The 19,372-nt window shown below is 45.7% G+C and overlaps 1 protein-coding gene across 7 annotated transcripts in view; it reads right to left on the bottom strand.

The window, feature by feature from the left end:
* Positions 1-19,372, bottom strand: part of TLN2 (talin 2) — a 177,840-nt gene that overhangs the window by 41,921 nt on the left and 116,547 nt on the right. For all 7 annotated transcript variants that reach the window (XM_083412919.1, XM_083412923.1, XM_083412924.1 and 4 more), the window contains exons 22-32: positions 18,955-19,068; positions 15,941-16,054; positions 15,054-15,188; positions 14,060-14,188; positions 12,417-12,519; positions 7,988-8,196; positions 5,624-5,743; positions 4,748-4,945; positions 2,780-2,919; positions 1,614-1,707; positions 215-304 (exon numbers count right to left, since the gene is read on the bottom strand). In XM_083412919.1, coding sequence (XP_083269045.1) covers positions 215-304; positions 1,614-1,707; positions 2,780-2,919; positions 4,748-4,945; positions 5,624-5,743; positions 7,988-8,196; positions 12,417-12,519; positions 14,060-14,188; positions 15,054-15,188; positions 15,941-16,054; positions 18,955-19,068 — 1,446 coding nt within the window. The remainder of the gene's footprint in view (positions 1-214; positions 305-1,613; positions 1,708-2,779; positions 2,920-4,747; positions 4,946-5,623; positions 5,744-7,987; positions 8,197-12,416; positions 12,520-14,059; positions 14,189-15,053; positions 15,189-15,940; positions 16,055-18,954; positions 19,069-19,372) is intronic.

The following is a 19,372-nucleotide window of genomic DNA, read 5'->3' as shown; positions in this document are numbered from 1 at the left end:
GAGAGAGGGTGGACTGTACTTTTGACATAACTACTAAAAAAAAATCTCCTTGTTTTTGGATGTTGGAGAAAGCTGTAGCTCCAGGATTTTGCTCCCCCCCCCCCACTCACCTGCCAGGTGGCTCCAGGACCCCACTTCAGGGAGGGCTAAAGATGACTTAGTACAACTGGTCATGAAACTGAACATGCAGATGGAAAGAAAATATGATGGCTACCTTGGAGTTTTCCATAACACCTTCAATGCAGTCAAAATAAGAGAGGTCGCTAACAGGCTCGTTGGGGTTTTCCAGCATTTCTTTAACCGTCTGAAAATAAGAGGGGCACGAGTGATGGTTGGCAATGCAGTCAAAATCCTAGACCATGAAGCCCTTGCTGATCTTCTTAGGGTCCTTGGGTGAGCTGATTAAGCAAAGCCCTTCTTGGAATGGGAATGAATCCATTCTAAATATACTGCTTTGAAATGAAAACCAGCTTTTTGTGTCTGGCTTGTTATATTTATTAGAATGTTGAATTGCAGTTTTATGGATTGATTTTAGTTTTGTACACTGCTTTGTATGACACCCCCTCCCAATAAAAGCAGCATATGTGTATTTACATAACTTCCCTTCTTTTGTCTGTATATCTCTGGGTTGGTTGCAGGAAGAAATAAAATTATCACATATGTGGTCAACAATATTAACATTTTTTGACACTTTGATCAGGCCCCTTCTCTGGCTGGAAGAATACATGCAAGGAGACTCATATCTTCCAGGCAGTTATCCTGGAAAAACAACTTACTGGCTCACATCAGCCTCCAGTGTGTTACAAGGAATACCTGAAGTTTGTTGAATGTCAACAATCCCAAATGAATCTGGCAAAGTGAATCTGCCCCCAAAGTGGAGAAAAGTAAAGCTAATTTCAGAAATTAACAATAATGCCAACCACTATTGGCAATAACATGTGAATCTGCACATGTGAGTGACAATAAACTGAGAAAAGGCACTGTAATGAATATATAAATATCCAAGAACTTAACAAATAGAATATTTTATCTGTTTCATCCAGGGGGAAGGGCATCAGGGAAACCCAGCCTTGAGTTCCCAGGGGCAGATGGGACAAAAACTCCCAGCAGTCCCAGCAAACATGGTGACCAGGGGTCAGGGATGATGGGACTTGGAGTCTAGCAACATGAGGAGCTCAAGGGTGGGGAAGGTTGATGTCAACAATAGTGTGGCCACTATCACAAATCAATGGAAACAAAACAGCAATCTTTGAATGATACTAGTTGAGAACAAAGCTACGCAGCTAATACAGTTTAGTATTCACTGTCTACGGAAGTAAGAGATGTAAGGTTCCCTGGTTGTAGCAGTCAAGCTGTGGCAATCGAGCCGTCAAAAAACCATGGCAGCCAAGCTTTGATGTTTTATCACTTGATCCACCCACACTCTTGTTTAGACAGTTAGAATGGCAGACTCAAGTGCCAGCCTGCTGAGTGTTCAGTCAGCTGACTAGCAAGCAACTCTCCAAGTCCAGATGGGGCAAGACTTGAGGACAGCCACAAACACCCTTAATCACGAAAGCTTTGCCAGTCATATCACCCAAGAACAGTGAGCCTGCAGTCAAGTGGAGACCTACCTCAAGTTCCCGGAGAGCGTTGTCACACTCTTTTTGGCCCGGCGCTTGCTGAGTACACAAAGTGATGAGCTGATTTATACTCTCAGTCACAGCCCTAGAAGACAAGAGACATGCACATCTCAGAGACCTACAATGTGGGCAATCAGAGCAGAGGTGGACCTGCTATGAGGTAGCCGGCTTGATTAGAGAAGCAAGTGGCAACCCACCACCACCCTGCCAGAAAAGTTTAAGAAATTAAGATGCATGGTACCCAAGAGCAGCCAAATTATTTTTGAACTGGCAGTAAGAAATCAATAATTATAAACGACACCCAAAATCAACTGCCTGAGGCATCTGCCTAATTCTGTCTAATGGTAGGGCAGGCTCTAAACAGAGTTCTCAAAATAAGCTAGTAAAAGTCTCCTAAAATTCTCTTCCACTAGTAAAACCAATCAGCCAATTAATAGCAATATCAATTTTTAAAGATAAAACAAACTAACAAATATCACTCTAATCCAGGAAACAACCCTCACAGCCCAAAGCTGCATTCCTCTAGTGGGAAAACCCAAATGCCAGATGAAAAATGGACGAAGGGCGGTATAGAAATTTAATAAATAATAAAAATAAAATTATCCTCAGGGCTACTTCTGTAATGGCACTGCCTCCACTGGCAGATTTTGTTTTGCACTGTACAGATGGCAGCGGAAGCAAAGCCCCCCTTGATGAACAAAGGTGGCAGGGGGTTCCCAAAGCTGGGGCCATTCAGATGTTTTGAACTACAAATCCCATCAGGCCCAGCCAGTACAAAGCTGGGACTGATAGGAGTTGTAGTTCAAAACATTTGAAAGTACCAGCTTGTGGAAAGTTGACATACAGAAAGGCCACTTCTAAGGCATGTGGGTCCCATCCAAAACAGATCTATATATTCCCTGATTTCCTTCCTCCCATTTGTTTGATTAGGAGCCCTCGGAAGGGAGGGCTGGTGGTGCTCACCTGGCGTTCTAACATGGGGGGTAACAATGACTTACCAGGAAAGAGCGGGAGAGGAACAAGGCACCAGTGGAGCTGATCCTGCTGGGAGGTTAGGTAAGCAGCAGTGGCCCTCCCTGCTGACCACTCCTGGGTTTTATGTTCATTTGGAAAACAGAAGCTACTCAGGTGGACTGCACTTCTGCCTTGGCCCTTACCTTGCAGCCGCTGCCAAGAGGTTCTTGGCATTGGGAGCACCGGGATCCACCGAGAGAGACTTGGCAGCCAGAAGCAACTTGCTGGAAGCCATGGAGATGTTCTTGAGGTTCCCAATGACTTGAATTTGGTCCTCCTTTGTCTGTAAGGCCAAAGAGGCAAATCATGGCATGGATTTAGGGCAAGGGAAGGCAGCAAGGAGGCTAAGCTCTGAGTTATTCTCCATGCAAAGACAAAAGGAGTCGCATCCAAGCCCCAGATGCTTTGACAAGAGGGGGCCTTTGCGGAAAAAGTGGTGGTTGGGGGGGGGAAGGGGGAGTGCTTTAAAATCAACTTGTTGAAGAAGGCAACTTGTTTGGCGAGCAGCAGAGAGGGCCGCTCACTCTGCACCACGGGCTACACTGGAAATTATAGCAAGTGCTAAAAGGGCTGCAGCTAATTTGCATGACTTGACTGCAAGGGCTTAATTAGCATCTCATTTCCATGAGTACGACAAGATGTCAAGCGACCATGGGTGGGTGCGCAGCTGTTAATGTTGGCAGGCCTGCTAGACAGGGAAGGGCAGAGCGGTCTTTGCTCAATACACAGGGAGGTTCTGGCTGACTCAGAGCTTGGAGCAGGTGGCCCTGGATAAACCAAGACATACTTTGTCACTCCGCTGCCGGCCCAGACAATAGCAGAGCGAAGGAGGGCTGCGCTGATGAAGCAACACCTTTGAGATCTGCAGCGCAGCCTAATGTGGACTGGAGTTCTCAAGCAAAGGCAGGGGACAGGCTGGTTACTCTCATGCTGCCCTTTGCTGAGAAGAACTTTTCCTTGCTGCTGCTGTTCCTTAGGGAAAAGGGTCAGAAAAGGGCAACCAAAATGATCAAGGGGTGGAGCAACTCCCTATGGGGAAATGTTACAGCATACGGGACTTTTTAGTTTAGAGAAAAGATGTGTCACGTTTAGAAAGTTATGCATGGCACAGAGAAAGTGAAAAGAGGAAGGTTTTTCTCCCTCTCTCATAACATTAGGACTCGTGGACATCCAAAGAGGCTGAATGTTGGAAGATTTGGGACAGGCGAAAAGAACGACTCCTTCATGCAGCCCATAGTTAATCTATGGAACTCACTGCCACAGGAGGCGGTCATGGCCACCAACTTAGATGGCTTTAAAGGAGGATCAGAGAACTTCATGGAGGAGAAGGCTATCAATGGCCACTCGCCCTGTGGCCCTGCCCGGCCTCCACAGTTGGAGGCAGCAATGCTTCTGAATACAAGTTGCTGGAAACTGCAGGAGGGGAGAGGGCTCTGGCACTCAGGTTCGGCTTGCAGGTTTCCCATCTGGCTGGCCACTGTCAGAACAGGAGGCTGGACTTGATGGGCCACTGGTCGGATCCAGCAAGCTCTTCTTAGGTTGTTTATAATAGACATGCTGATTCCCTGCTAAGTGATAGCGAACGAGCCAGGGGGATGGGAGCTGGACAGAGTGAGATGTGATAGGGGATACACCATGTATAGAATCATAAACACTGTAGGAGGCTTTGGAGGTCATACAGGAAATTTAGAACTAGAGCATCCTCCATCCCCAACCCCTTTAGCTTCGGAAGAGCCCACCCACCACCTCTCTAGTAAACGGGTCTCTTTGCCCCACTGCTCTGTCAAGAGCTTTCTTTTAATGTTCAACCCAAGTCAAGCTTCCTTCAACATGATCTCATGAGATCTAGTTCTGGAACAGCATCAGAGAACAAAGACTCTGCCTTCTCCTATGTGGCAACCTTCAGGTGCATGGAAAGAGCTATTGTCTTCTCCTCTCCTGTTCCTTTGGACATTCCTTTCATTTCAACGTTTACATCCCACTGTTCCCTTCTGAGGAAAGCTGACACAGGAGCTGACAAACACCCCACCCCAACAACCACGACCAATCGCTTCCCCCCTCACTGCATCCTGCCCAGCCAGAGAGCCAACTGGTGGAGGAAGACGTCTCACCTGAGCTTGCCCGGCCATTTCAATCCCAGCATCCAGGAACTCGTCAAAGTCTTCACTGAATTTTCCGGAAGCAGCTGCCAGCTCCCCGCTCTGGCCCCGCGTGGCATGGACAACCTCCCCCGCTGACTGGTTCAGGTCAGCTGCAGCCTGGTTGAGTTCACTCTGTGCTTCTTGGAATGATTTTGAACTGGGAGGCAGCTACCAGGCAGGGGCAGGGTAAGAAAAAGAGGGATTGTGGGTAAGTTACCAATGGCTTTATATACAGTAACCTCAGTGCAGGGCACTTTGCAAAGTCCCTGCTTCATGGAACTTACAGTCTAAAAACTGTAGCACACAGAAGGGATGGAACAGAGGGGAACAATGCAATTGTTTCGGTTATGTGCACCTGAGTTTAGTTACAGTAGGGGACAGGAATTACAGCAGTTCCGGCACCCCAAGCCGGTGCCTTCCAGATGTTGTTGGCCTCCAATTCCCATCAGCCCCAACTAGCATTGGCCAATGGCCAGGGATGATGGGAGTTGTAGTAGTCCAGCAACATTGAAAGGGCACCAGGCTGGTTATCCAAGGACTACCCAAGGGTTATGCCAACTGTCCCAAAGTTAGGCCAGGCTGCTCAAACTCTCTTGCAGTGAGCCTTGTGAAAGCTTGGTTATGCATGAGGTGGAGTGAGGTGATGGAATGGATGGTGCCAGGTCTGTACCACCATCTTACCACAAGTCTACAAGCAAGCAACTCTTTTGAGAGTAATGTTCTGCTTCTTGGAGGTTGCAGTACCCATTTTTAAGGCCAGCTTTGCATTAAAAACCAAAATAAAAACCTACCACCACCACCTTAACAACAACAACAACAACATACAAATATTAAAAAGTATCTCACCGATTCCACAAGCAATTTTTTGCTGGATTCACCAATGCTCTTCAACGCTACATCCACATCCTTTTGGCCAGGAAGGCAGTTCACACAGTTGTTCAAAGAATGGGAGACAGCTTTGGCCACCTTCAGGGGGGAAACATGGCAAAGTTGATTAATTTCATTAATGCTGCCTACAATCTCTGAGCATGTGTGCAGTGCATCCCCCCCAGTACCAGACCCCCACAAGCCAGTAGCCTCAACATTCCAGGAGGATGTGGGACAGGGACAAAGTTTTCAGAGACTTAAATTCTTCCAGAATGATGGTGGAGACACATGGCCAAGAACACATGACCCCATTGTTAAAACATCTGCACTGGCTGCCCATCTATTACCAAGCTAAGTTCAAGGTCATTGCATTAAATCACAGAGCCCTGAACAACTCAGGTCAGGGTACCTCGAGGAACCACCTGAACTCTTATATCCCAGCTCCATTATTGAGATCATCTGCAGGAGCATCGTTGGTTGTTCCCAAAGCTGGTGAAGCTCATTTAACAACAAGAAGAAACCAAGCCTTTTGGCGTCATCAGCCCAGTCCTGTGGAATACTCTGCCAAGAGAGATTCAGCTGATGCCTTCTGTGACAACTTTTAATTTTTTCTATCCTGCTAGGCTTATGAAGGCAATAAAAATACATCTTTCCATAATGGTTAGTTGATGGTCTCTGTTTTAAATGTTTATTATACATATAGACATTATTGTAAGCCACTCTGATTTTTCTATGATATAGTGGAATATATATATATTGTGTGTATATGTATGTTTTTAAAAGGGATGTGGGTGGCTCTATGGTCTAAACCACTGAGCCCCTTGGGCTTGGCAATCAGAAGATCAGCAATCTGAATCTGCATGACGGGGTGAGCTGCCATTGATCTGTCCCAGCTTCTGCCAACCTAGCAGTTCAAAAGTACACCAGTGCAAGTAGATAAATAGGTACTGCTGTGGCGGAAAGGTAAACAGTGCTTCCATGCGCTCTGGCTTCTGCCATGGTGTCCTGTTGTGCCAGAAGCGGTTTAGTTATGCTGGCCACATGACCAGCTCCCTTGGCCTGAAAAGCGAGATGAGAGCTGCACCCCATAGTAGCCCCCCCCCTCTCTCTATCTATCTATCTCTCTCTCTCCTTGGAGGCTGAACCAGAAACTGAGTTCCTTCTCAGCTAGTGAACCTGTAGGCAGGCGCTGTCTGGCTGTCTTCATCCACCGGGTATAAAAAATCTTTTAAATGAATAATAATCAAAGTAGGTCGTGGTACTCGCATCTTAGATAGGCATCAGCAGTCAGAAATCCCCGCTGTCATGTTGCTTACAATCTAAATTTTGACAGCGGAGGAGAGGCAAAGGGCAGGAGAGAACAATGCAGAAGCCACACGCCACCCAGATGGACAGAGGAAGGAGCATTTCATTGGAGCAGATTTTCAAGCCAACTGACCTAATTTACAGCAATTGGACTAATATATGAATCAGAACACAATTCTCCTTTGATTTTCACACTTCTCTGAATTTTGCAATGCATTTCTTAGTTCTAAAAGATACTAATTTGGGCTAACACCCCTACCATATTATATGGTAAAGTACTTTAAGCAAGATGTACACTGAGATAAAACATGTGTTAAAAGCATAGCTCTGCAACAACGTGCAGATTTAAATATTAATATTTTACCAAATAATGTAGAAATCATAGAATCATAGAACTACAAAGCTGGAAGGGATCCAAAGGATCATCTAGTCCAACCCCCTGCAATGCAAGAATCACAGTTCCTGGGCCTTCTTTCAATGACTTCTCCAGGCCTCTTCTCGCCTTGTGCCAAGTGCCTGTCTCTGAGCAGCTACTGACAGACCATCCATGAGAGCTCTTCTCCCCGACACCAGAGGGAGGCCTCCAGCTGAGAGGAGCGGAGGGCACACGGAATGGGGGCAGCAATCACCTTGTCCTGCAGAACTGAGTCTTTAGCCACTTAAACCACATTCTTGGCCTTCAACACCAAGAGGGTGTGGGCGTTGGCAACTGCTTTGGCAAGATGGAAGTGGCATGGACCACAAGAAACTCCTCCATCCATCCCTACGCTGGTGTAGGTACAGATGGAGATCAACTTTGAAGGAGCTAAGACAAATGCTTCATGGGAATGAGACAGATTGGAGAAAGAATGAGCCATCTGCCTTGGGTGGCAGATTCCAGGCACCATTAAGGGCAGCAGAAGGAGAAATGGATGGACGGGTGTCACAGGGCACAAGCCACTGAGACAGTCTCCTGCACAAACTTTGCTGCAGTGAATGGGGGCTGAGCAAGAGCACAGTGGGGCCCCTCAAATCCCTCTCCATTTCACCCAGCCTCACCTGGGCCAGCCTCTGTTGGCTTTCTGCATCGCCAGGAGCCACCAAAGCCTGCTTTGCTTCCTGGATGAGCATTGCTGAGCCTTCCATGACATCCCGCGCCGAGTCCAACATTGCGTGGGCTGCCGCTGGGTCACTGGTGGATGCGGAAACACCTCGGGCCGCCTGAGCCAAAGTCTTCAAGGCATGTGCCGTCTCCCTGGCAGCAACCCCTAAATTAAGATCACATTGAGCATATTAGTAATACTCAGCTCCGGCCAGCTAGTTTCTCATTTTAATTCACATTTCATGAAACAACGAAAACCAAAACACAGCTGGTCTTTGAAATTTGCACTGTTCTGGATTTTGTGGTGTATTCTACAGCCAAAAAAGGTCTACAAAAATGCATAAAGTAGTGAAAAATAATGCAGAGAACTCCATTAAGAAAAACCGCTTGCAAAAATGCAAGTTATGAGAAATGTGCGTGAAAACTATTTTCATGTGGATGCAGAAAATAGGGGAAACTGGACTTCAACTCTGAAAAATGAGGAACTGAGACAGAAACTTATATTGATAGATTGGTCCAGCCCTCTTTCCAGATCACAGAGAGCAAATTTCCCCATTAGCAAGTGGGATAACCTCATTTTCAATGAGAATTCCTCACCAGCATCTACGAGGATAGAAACCCATTGGGGATGTGGACTGATTTTTTATACATGCCCTTTCACCTTTTGACGTAAAAGTATTCAGTTTTCATTATTATTATTTTTTCATTTCATGAAATATTCAAGGCACCAAATGGGATTTGATGAGTCTGAAATGTGATAAAATCCAGCGATTCAGCTAGGTTCAATTCTTCCACAGCTTGCAGCTCTCCAGATGCTTTGGGCTGCAACTTCCATAATCCTCGGCTGGCAAAACCTGTGTCCACTGATTCACCCACTAACACAGGAAAAATCCCACCTCCCATGCCAATCTGCCATACTTCAAATGTTGGGAGTGACACAGAGAGCAGACCTCAGCAGATTCTTAGTGGTTGACCAGGCTCATGGAACATGGCCAGTGTCAGACTCAGTAGGGACTCCAAGCTTGTTCCCTGTTCCACTGCAGCTGCTGATCAGAGAAAGGAATAGCAGATCCTTCAAGTCAGGCCACTGTCACCACAGCCGAGACTCCTTCTGGTTACCAGGTGATGCCACAGAGCCAATCCCATGTCCCCACCTGCTGCAAATCTCCAAGGTCGGTTGGATCCGATGAAGTGCAGAGGCAGCAGGGACAGCAGGATAAGGGCTACCTGTTTTCTACCTGCCAACACCCTGATCCAGGTGCTTGCCAATCCTTGGAATTTTGCTTCCACAATAGCAAGTTTCTGTTTCACTGAAAAGCTTGCCTAACTACCACAACATCACAGACTGAAAAGTGACAAGCTAAAGATAAAGTAGCCTGCTTTGTTGGGGCTTTGCATGGAACTGATTTCTCATCAAGAATAAATACTCTGATCCACAGAGTGCCCGAGATTTTGCGGAAGATTTGACGCTCCACTCGCCACACCCCCATAACCCTGTGTTAACCAGCCAGGGCCCCTGACATTGTAAACAGCTTTTTGAATCTTCTGTCCTGTTTCAAAAGCAGTTTGCAACACAGCACAGAGGAACAGCTATTTGGGGAAAATCTAACGGAAGGTTCCTTTGGGGTCATGGCATTGTTTCTTGAGACCCTGGCTGCTATAGCACTGAGCAACCCCCAGGGTCACTGGGAAGATTTGCCTCCTACAGGTGAGCTTTCACAGGGAAGAGAAAGCGAAGAAGAGGAGGAGGAGGGAAGAAAGACGGGGAAATGCTTCCTTTGCAGAGAGGAGGAAGGTGACAAAATAACAAGGCCTGTTTGGGTACATTTTTGCTTTCCAGATGATAAATATCTACACAGTTATAAACCCTTTAAGCTTTCAGCCTAACAAATATAGGAGCTGTCCTCTCCCAAGTGAAGAGCATTCAAACCATGTGGGAGCCTTACTGCTGCAGTCCCACACCAACACTGTGAGACTTACTACCAGCTGGCTTTTCTCCAAGCTGAGCATCTCTGCTTACAAAAACAAACGTGATCCCTGACCTGAATCACAACAAATACAAAAATGAATAGCAGTGATAGCGAACAGCTTTTAGCCAGAGGGCCAACCCTCTGATGACTTTATACCGCCCACACACAGAGGATCCACAGCCTGTCCTTCTCACCAGAGCTGTGCAAATCACCCTCTCTGCTAGTAAATTACGTTGAATGGAGGGAGGCAATTTCCAGCTGCATCAGGGCACTGGGGTTTGCCTGCCTAAACTGCACGCCCACTTTAAAATAAGGTAAATTTTCCTGCTGCTGTCATAATTGGTGAGGTCACTGGGGTAGTAAAAAAAATTGCTGGGGGAAGGGGAATCAAGCCCCCGAGCTGGGGATTAACCACCCTTGATTAAGGGTGTCAGCAAAGCATAGGTGTCAGGTTAATGCTCCCAAACATAGATGGATGCCAATGCAAAGCTAATGTAGTGGACAGGAAGCATGTTAATCAATATATCCTCTCAGCCAGCCAAGTTGTCTGGTAGCATTTCCCAAAATGGAGCAGTTTCTTAATGCCATATTTTATTTTTAAATGTTTCTTTATCTTTCACAGGTGATTCAGAAGAAGAAAAAAGAAAGTTATATAGGTCCCTCCCCTTCCAGAATTAATTCCATATTTTAGGAATTGTTACTGATGCACAAATGTCAGTTCCCATGTGCCAAGACTCTGCATCTGAAATGAAACACAGAGCCGTCTTAATCCAATTATATCCACTTCAAAGCCAAAGTGCAACCGAAATCTGTTCAGTCCCATTACCAAAAGGAAAGTTGCTCTAATGAGTTGTATCAGCTGGATTCAGAAATCCCCAACTGGACTAAGCACTGAAGACAGAATGTAATTGACACAAGAGCATTTTAATGGCTACAAGAGCCTTTTTGCCATTCAGCCTGCAATTCCCCAAGGGCAATTCCCCAAGCCTTTCATATACTGAAGGAGACGCTTTGGTATCAAATGCATTTTCATTTCTTGATACAGGGACACAACTAGCGTCCTTTAAGGGAGCAAGGTACATGGATATTCATGTCACATTGGAACCACACACGAGTCTTCCTGAAAATGCATATTTCCCCCCCTGCCAGAAACTTGTTGCCAGTAACTTGTTCCCAGAACTTGTTCCCACTAATTCAAATGAAGGGTTTCAAAAAGAGGATAGTTAGCTAACAGAAGTCAGGAGCTGGACTTGTTGCTGAGGTAGCCAAATCTGGTTTCCTCCAGATGTTTTTGGATTACAAATCCCACCATCCTTGCTGGTGCTGATGGGAGTTGTAGCCCAGCGGCATCTAGAGGACACTATCCCCACTACCTCTGATGTAGATCAACACAGTACAGTGGTGCCTCGCAAGACGAAAAGAATCTGTTCCGCGTCTCCGTCTCTGTCTAGCGGTTTTTTCGTCTTGCGAAGCAACCCTATTAGCGGATTAGCGCTATTAGCGGTTTAGTGGCTATTAGCGGCTATTAAAGGCTTAAGGGATTAGCGGATTAGCTGCTAAAAGGCTATTAGCAGCTTAGTGCCTTAGAAAAAGGGGGTGGGGAGCAGAAAAAAATTGCAGGAACTCGCAAGGCATTTTCGTCTTGCGAAGCAAGCCCATAGGAAATTTGTTTTGCGAAGCACCTCCAAAACAGAAAACCCTTTCGTCTAGCGGGTTTTCTGTCTTGTGAGGCATTCGTCTTGCGGGGCACCACTGTAAATCAGAGTTGAGGCTACATTCAGAGCAGAAAAGTAACTGAGGGAGCACATGAGCTGCCTACACCCCCAGATCATCAGAAGAACCATCAGAAGAGCAAACCGATGAGAACAGCTGGGCAGCCAGTTCTCCTCCTGGAGATAATGTGCAGGATGTGCTTTGTGGGTAGCGCTATAAAATATTATTAGGGAACTTTAGGGATTATTAGGGATGGCTTTAAAAGAAGACTGGGCAAATTCATGGAGCAGGATATTGATCACTACTGGCCATGGTGGCTCTGCTCTGCTTCCATGGCTGGAGGCAGCAATGCTTCTGAATGCCAGTTGATAGACACCACAAGAGAGGAGAGGGCTCTTGGGCTCAAATCCTGCTTGTGGGTTTCCCACAGGCATCTGGTTGACCACTGTGAGAACAGGATGCTGGACTAGATGGGCCTTTGGTCTGATCCAGTAGGCTTTTCTTATGTTCTTATAATATTGCTATTTATTGATACAAACACTGCTGTGCCACTTTTCATCCTCACAAGGGCCCCCCAAAGCAAGCAAGAAAAAAAATAGAAACTGTCTTGTACAATAACACCAGTACATTTGCCATAGTCAATGAGCTGCTGATATAAATAATGTGTGTTTTCTTCTGCCAAGCTTTTCAAGTGGAGGCCTACCTGTATAGTGTTCATTGCCTTGTGCTGCACAAGTCAGCAGTTGCGCCATTGAAGAACCGACTGCTTTGGAGGTGCTTCCCAGGTCCTGAGCACATTTTTCAAGCTGAATGCAAAAAAGCGATGAGAACATTAAGTGATGCGAACATTAAGGTAACATCACGACCCACCACAACACACACACATTCCTATCCCTCAGCCCATGGAACATTGCAGTCACTGACCACACAGAAGTCTTGCACACAGCAGTGCTTTCTAGGAGTAGTGCCCATGGGATACAGTTCAGTTTTCAAGTTATCCTGGTTGTTAGCTCTTTCAAATAAAATAGTTTTCACCTGGAGCCAAAAGGAACACAGACGTGGATCTAGGGAAACTATTCCACCGCCTAAGCTCCACTGCCAAGAAAGCCCCATCACTTGTAGGCACTCATGTAACCTGCAAAGGTGGGAGCCATCTAGATTACAACCTCAGTAAATGGATGGGCTCAGCAAAGGGCTGTTGTTTGAAGGAAGCATAGATGGACCAATGGTCTGAATGGCAACTCTGCATGCAAAGATATGTGTCCGAGATGCACTGCCTGGGTGATTGGTTGGTTATTTATTTATTTAGTTATTTATTTATTTATTTCTCACTCATCCTCCTGTTCCTCTAGGGGGGAGGTGGTAATCATATCTCAAATGGAAGGGAGTTCTATTATTTAGGAGTCACTAAAGGAAGGCCCTGCTCTGTATCACTGCCAAATGGACAATGCCTGTCAGTGGTACCACCACCAGGGCTCCAGTTGGGACATACTGGGGAACGCACACCCCAGTATTTGGGCCCTAAGCAGTTCAGGTCTTTATGCACTAAAGCCAAAACCTTAAACCAGGCCCCGTGGCATTTAGGCAGATAGTGTATTTCCTGAAAGTGTACTGTGGCTCCACCGAGGAGCATCATACAGTAGACAGGCTGCAGAAGTCTGCATTAGATGTAGGTTCTGGATGGTCTCCAGGCTCCAGCCCCAAACTGTAATCCAACTGTGAGGATTCTGCACTAGCTGCACTTTCAGGGGCAGCCCCATGCAAAGCACACTGCAGTAATCCAGTCGTGAGAATACCAAGCATAACAGTGGCCTGGTCCGGTCTAGGAATGGCTGTAGCTGGAAATATTTTATGTATATATTTTGTGTTTTTTATATTGTAAACTGCAATGTGATAAATTGTAAACTGCCCTGTTATCCTTGGTTGAAGGGTGGTAATGAAATTTAATAAATAACCACTCCTTGTCACTGAAGCCACTTGGGATACAGGAGGCAACTTAGAATCTGGCAGAAGTCACAAGTCACAACATATTAGCAATCTGACTCAGGAAAGGCTGTCCATAAAAAATGAGGAAAATGAAGACCATTTTGTCCTATGGCTACTCTTTTGTTTTGCTTATTCTGTTTCAAGCCCACCTGAAATTGTTCAACCATCCAGCACCCCCTTTAAATAAAACATATGTTTGTGTGGTTGGAAGGGGTTATTTACTTTATTTTTTGTTCTTGTTTTTATTATTTTTTGTGTTTTTATTTTGTATTTTTATGCCGTGAACTGCCCTGAGATCTTCAGATGAGGGTGGTTTACAAATTCAACAAACAAACAAACGATAAATGCTGTCCTGTTTACCGTTTCTCCTGGAAGTGGTTTCAATTGCCCATCAATGGCTGCCATCTTTGCATCCTGAAGCTCATTTTTGAGTGTTTGAACAGTGTTTAAGGCAGAGTCAATTTCCATGGGTCCACAGGCTTCATGCGCCTAGGCAGGAGAAAGATGAAGTGGGAAACAGGCTTATTATCAAAGCTGCTCTCCAACCATTCTGACTAACAGTTATGCTCACCCTGTCCACAGGTGGCATTCAGGAGTTGCCACATTAAAACAGAAGAAAGAAGGCATCACAGATCAAATGCTTCTGCTGGACCAGGGCTCAGCAAACTTTTTCAGCAGGGGGACAGTCCACTGTCCCTCAGACTTTGTGGGGGGCAGACTATATTTTTTTAGGAGGAAAGAACTAATTCCTATGCCCCACAAATAACCCAAAGATGCATTTTCAATAAAAGCACACATTCTACTCATGTAAAAACACGCTGATTCCCGGGCCATCCGTGGGCCAGATTTAGAAGGCGATTGGGCCAGATCTGGCCCCCAGGCCTTAGTTTGCCTACCCATGAGCTAGACACTTCTTCAGTTTTATCTGCTTCAGTGGAGCCAGTTCTGGTGTTCAGCTACAATCCATGAGTTGTTGAATACATGAAGAGTGAGCAATGGAAAAGAGGCACATTCAAGACGTTTCAGCGCAAGACTAATAATCTAAAGCCTGGCTGGAATGTGTCCATGAACTGGGATAATGCTTGCCTGGATGGAGAGTGTGTTTATGTCTGTAGATAAAACATTTGTGTGGCTGAGATGTACCCTATGATTCAAAAGTAAGAGTTATTTTGAGAATTAAGAGTCACATGGATGGGGAACCTGAGCCTTCCAGTTGTTATGAAACTCCCGCCATCTTGATTACTGAATGATGGCTGGGAATGATGGGAGGTGGGGTCAAAGCATCATCTGGAGGGCTACAGGTGCCCCATCCCGTCTGTAAATGCTTTACTCAAGAGTTGGGATGCCTACATACCTTTTGGGAGGCAGTCCTTAGCTCGGCAAGGCTGGTGGCAAGATTCTTGGCGCACTGGCTCAATTGCATCGCCGCAGCCTGGTCTGCCACTGTAGGCACGGCTGCTTTAGCGGAGGCCACCATTTTGCTCCCCGGCTATTTAGAGAATGACAGAAGAGAAGGCAGAGTACCTATTGGCCATTTGTCCACGGAGCTTATGCATGCAGCATCACCAGGGACACGAACATTTCAAAGAATCCAGATTAGATCTGGCACCTGATTAAAAAAACCTAAAAGTGCAATCCTATTTGCCCACCCTCAACCCAACTGAACACAGTGGGTAAGCAGGTATAGGATTGCAACCTCTGTGAATTAAATTACTTTTTCAAAATGAAAAACTATTTCTGAATGACAAAGAATATTTTCTTGGTTTCTATATTACTACTACTAAATTTTTAGTCCACCCCCTCCCCCCACAAAAAGTCCTCAAAGCAGAACATAGAACCACCTAAAACACCCTGTGTCAGATCCAGCTACAACCACCCCACTAGTAGGTAAGCAGAAGATTAAGAGTCAAAGGTCTGAGAAAATGTAAATGTTTTTCCTAGCACCTAAAAACAGGGAGTGATGGTGTCAGGCAAGCTTCCCTAGGGAGAGCACTCTATAAGCTGGGAGCCACCAGTAAGAAGGCCCGCTCTTCTGCGCCATCCTCAGAAAGGGTACACAGAGGATGGTTTCAGATGAAGAATGTTGGGTCTGGGTAGATTCACGTGGGGAGAGGCGTACTGGGTACCTGAGCTGCATAAGGCTTCACAAGTCAAACCTGTACTTCGAATTGGGCCCAGAAACGAATTGGTAGCTAGTATACTCAGGCTGGGGTTAGCGTTCTGTGCTCTTGTTGACTGTACCTGGAGGAAGATTTGGCTGGAGTTTATCAGTGCAAGTTGAGCACTCAAGTCCTCTGCCTGGGCCTGGCTTCCACGCACTCCCTGGACAAGCTGTGGAATGTGATCTGCAACATTCTGCAGGGAACAGACAGAGGGAAGAAACGTTCAGGATTCAACAGGATCCCCAGCTACACACACATTTGCTGCAAGGAAGTTCCAAATAGTTATTTAAGAGTCTACCATAAAATTCACCAGTAGAAAAATAAATAAATTGTTGCTTTAAAACATAATCAACAAAATTGAAACAAATAAACAAAATTTAAACAGAATTGCATACTCAGAAGCAGCAGCTTTAGAACAAATTGGTTTTTTTTTCTTTTTACTACCAGTCAGTGTCCTCTTAATTTTGCTCCAAAAGCTCCAGGGCAACTCTTCTGCAAATAAGTCAAAACTCTGCCTATAATGGTCCAGTCCAGTGAGGGCATATGCATGCACCACTGAATAGAGAACGATGTGCACAGGTACATCTGTTACACATTATGCCTTCCCCGGTTTATTTACTCCGACTGGGTGCTCAACAGCCCCCTCAAAAAAGCTGCACCGGGACCGATCTGCTAAGGACGAGCTATCAGCAGTTTTGAGACTGGGGTTTTGTGTGTGCAGCCCTGACTGCTGTGTTTGTGTAAGATGGATTGGGCAAAGATGTGGCACATCGCCAGCACAACATGTGGCCTTCTTTCTGCACCTCTGCAATGATCAGTTCTGGCCTCAGGATTTTCTTTATTTGCCGAGGCAACCACCGCCAGAAAAGGAAAAAATGCTACCCTTGGAGTGCACTATGAGCTCATTTCACAGATTTGTTTGGATACAGCAGTGCTATCGTACCACCCAGGGATCTGAGATAAATGCAGAGCTGTCCTGTGCTGTCAGAGCATTAAGCCCTGGGATTATAAATATGCATCCAGCATGTTTCGTGTTCTCCCACTTTGCCTCAATTCCGCCATGAGCTATTTGTTTGGAACGAAGGCAGACCTCTGGCAGTACAAAAACCAAATCTCTTATGCACAATGATCAACAGCATCTCATAATTTCCATACTGTAACTCCTTGAAAAAAGAAGTCTAAGAAAACCACATGCAATGATCATTGAGGGGCGGGAGAGAGAGAGAGAGAGAGAGAGAGAGAGAGAGAGAGAGAGAGAGATGATGGGATTTCCCATATCACAAGACCAGCCTTGATGGCACACGCCTTTTCAGCAGCGGAACCCTGATTTTTTTTTGGGGGGGGGAACCCTCCTTAAAGAGACACACCTGGTGCAGTCCTTTCAGCACTAGGTAAAGACTCCCTTGGGTACTGTGACATTTTATGAGATATGTTTATGCCTTCCAATGCTCTTTCATTTTCTGATTTTGAGCTTAGCTCATATCTTTATGTTTGCTTGTTGGTTTTACACTGATGTATTTTTATGACATAAGTACTGTAGTTTACAGCATTACAACATGAAACCGTACAATGAAAACCATTAGAAAGTTAAGACGTAAGTTGTTTAACCATTGTGGAAGGATGTATTCTTCATTGCCTGCATAGGCCTGGCAGCATAGAAACGTTTTAATTAGGTGTTTAAAAGTTGGCACAGAAGGCACCTGCCAAATCTCTAGTGGCAGAGCATTCCACAGGACTGGGAAGATGACACTAATGGCTCAATTTCTTGTTATTGTCAAATGAGCCTCACCAACTTGGGAAATGACCAGTGATGCTCCTACAAATGATCTCAGTGATCAAACTGGGATAGAAGGGTTCAGGTGGCCCCCAAAGTTGTTTAGAGCTTTGTAAATTAATACAAGAAACCTGAACCTGGCTCAGCAGTAGATGGTCCGTCAGTGCAGCTGTTTTAACAATGATGTCACATGTCCTCAACCTGAAGCTCCCATCACCCACTTGATCTTGGCCAAAAGACCGAGAAGCTCCCATCAACAATCTGGCTGCCACATTCAGTACCAGCTGGAACTTCCAAAACAGGACCAAGGACCACCCCACATAGAGTAATCTAACCTCAAGGCTACCAACACATGGACTACAGTAGTCACCCAGTAAATTGGGTGTGAATAATTTTATCCACACTTTGGTGCGCTGTCCTGGAAACTTTTGAAAAGAGCAGATAAGAAACATTTGTAATAATAATAATAATAATAATAATAATGATGATGATGATGATGTTTGCTTAGTCCACCTTTCTGTCTCCAACAGCAGACACCCAGAAGCAAATGGCCTTTCATTTCCCCCAGAGATATAGCATGGGGATTCCATAGAGCTACAGCTAAGAACGGCCAGCAGACCTGCCTCCTGCCTCCTTATAAAGCTACCAGACATCTTGCAATTCACCTCCAAGCAGCGGAGTTAAAGGTGGTGGCTACCAGTGCAGAACCAACTGCAGCCAACAGCTAGCCTCAGGCTGCCTCTGATTGTCCAGGCTAGAAGCCAACTTCTCTCCAGTGTGAGCAGAGGGTATTCTTGTGGCCCTGAAGGTGAGACTTGTTTCCACTTCTGTTGCATGCAGAAATCCACGGAACTGTCTGTCATGCTTCAAGGTTGGACAATGGATGAGAAAACTTAGAAATAGGGCTACTCAGTTAAAGAAACCTTGGCTGATTAACTGGATTCACCTATTAGGTGTGCATACATTTACACATGGTACAAACAATGGTGTGAGGTTGTGGTTACTGAGTAGCAAGGGAAAAAACAGTGTCCATGCTCAGTTGTGAATCAAGAACCAAAGTTGTGCAGACGTCTCTCCTAGTTCAGCTTAAGCCAGCTTTTTCCAACCTGCGCTGGCCAGGGCTGATAAGAGTTGCATTCCAAAACACTGAGAGGACACCAGGTTGGGGGAAGACTGGCCTAGGCAGCACCCTCTTGCCCCGATTCCCTTAGACCAGGGATGGGGAAACTGTGGCCCTTTAAAAAAATGTTGCTGGTCATTCTGGTTGGGGAGGGGGAAAGTGGTGCTTAAGAGTATTTTGCCATCTGAAGCTAGCCTACCTTACAGCTCTGGACAAGTTGCTGGTGGGCTGCCGTGTTCTTATTTGAAATGGCCGCGTTCTGTGAGGCTGCAATGGTCTGAGTTGCGGCTGCTGCTGCTTGCTTAGCGGCAACCTGAAAAAAAGGAAATGCAATTAAGCAGCGGGTAAGAGAGACTGAGAGAAATGGGGAAATCTGCGTGATTTGCTGTAGATCAGTTTCTATAAACACACCAGTAAGTTTCTGTCTTGCAACATATATGCACACTTATATTTATTTGTCAAAATGAAGAAACCCCTGGAGGCATTTATTTTTGTGCAAAAGGACAGGAAGTCTGTTATTGAAAAAATAATAATGCTGGGCTGACCATTTGCTTGAAGTCACCCTCCCTTAATTATAAGTATATATCAGCTCCCCTTTGCAACTTTTGCACCTGGCT

Source organism: Podarcis tiliguerta, assembly GCF_965153285.1.
Source record: "Podarcis tiliguerta genome assembly, chromosome: 14".
Classification (NCBI taxonomy): domain Eukaryota; kingdom Metazoa; phylum Chordata; class Lepidosauria; order Squamata; family Lacertidae; genus Podarcis; species Podarcis tiliguerta.
The sequence above is the reverse complement of the archived record's forward strand: the minus strand, read 5'-3'. Positions and strand labels throughout refer to the sequence as shown.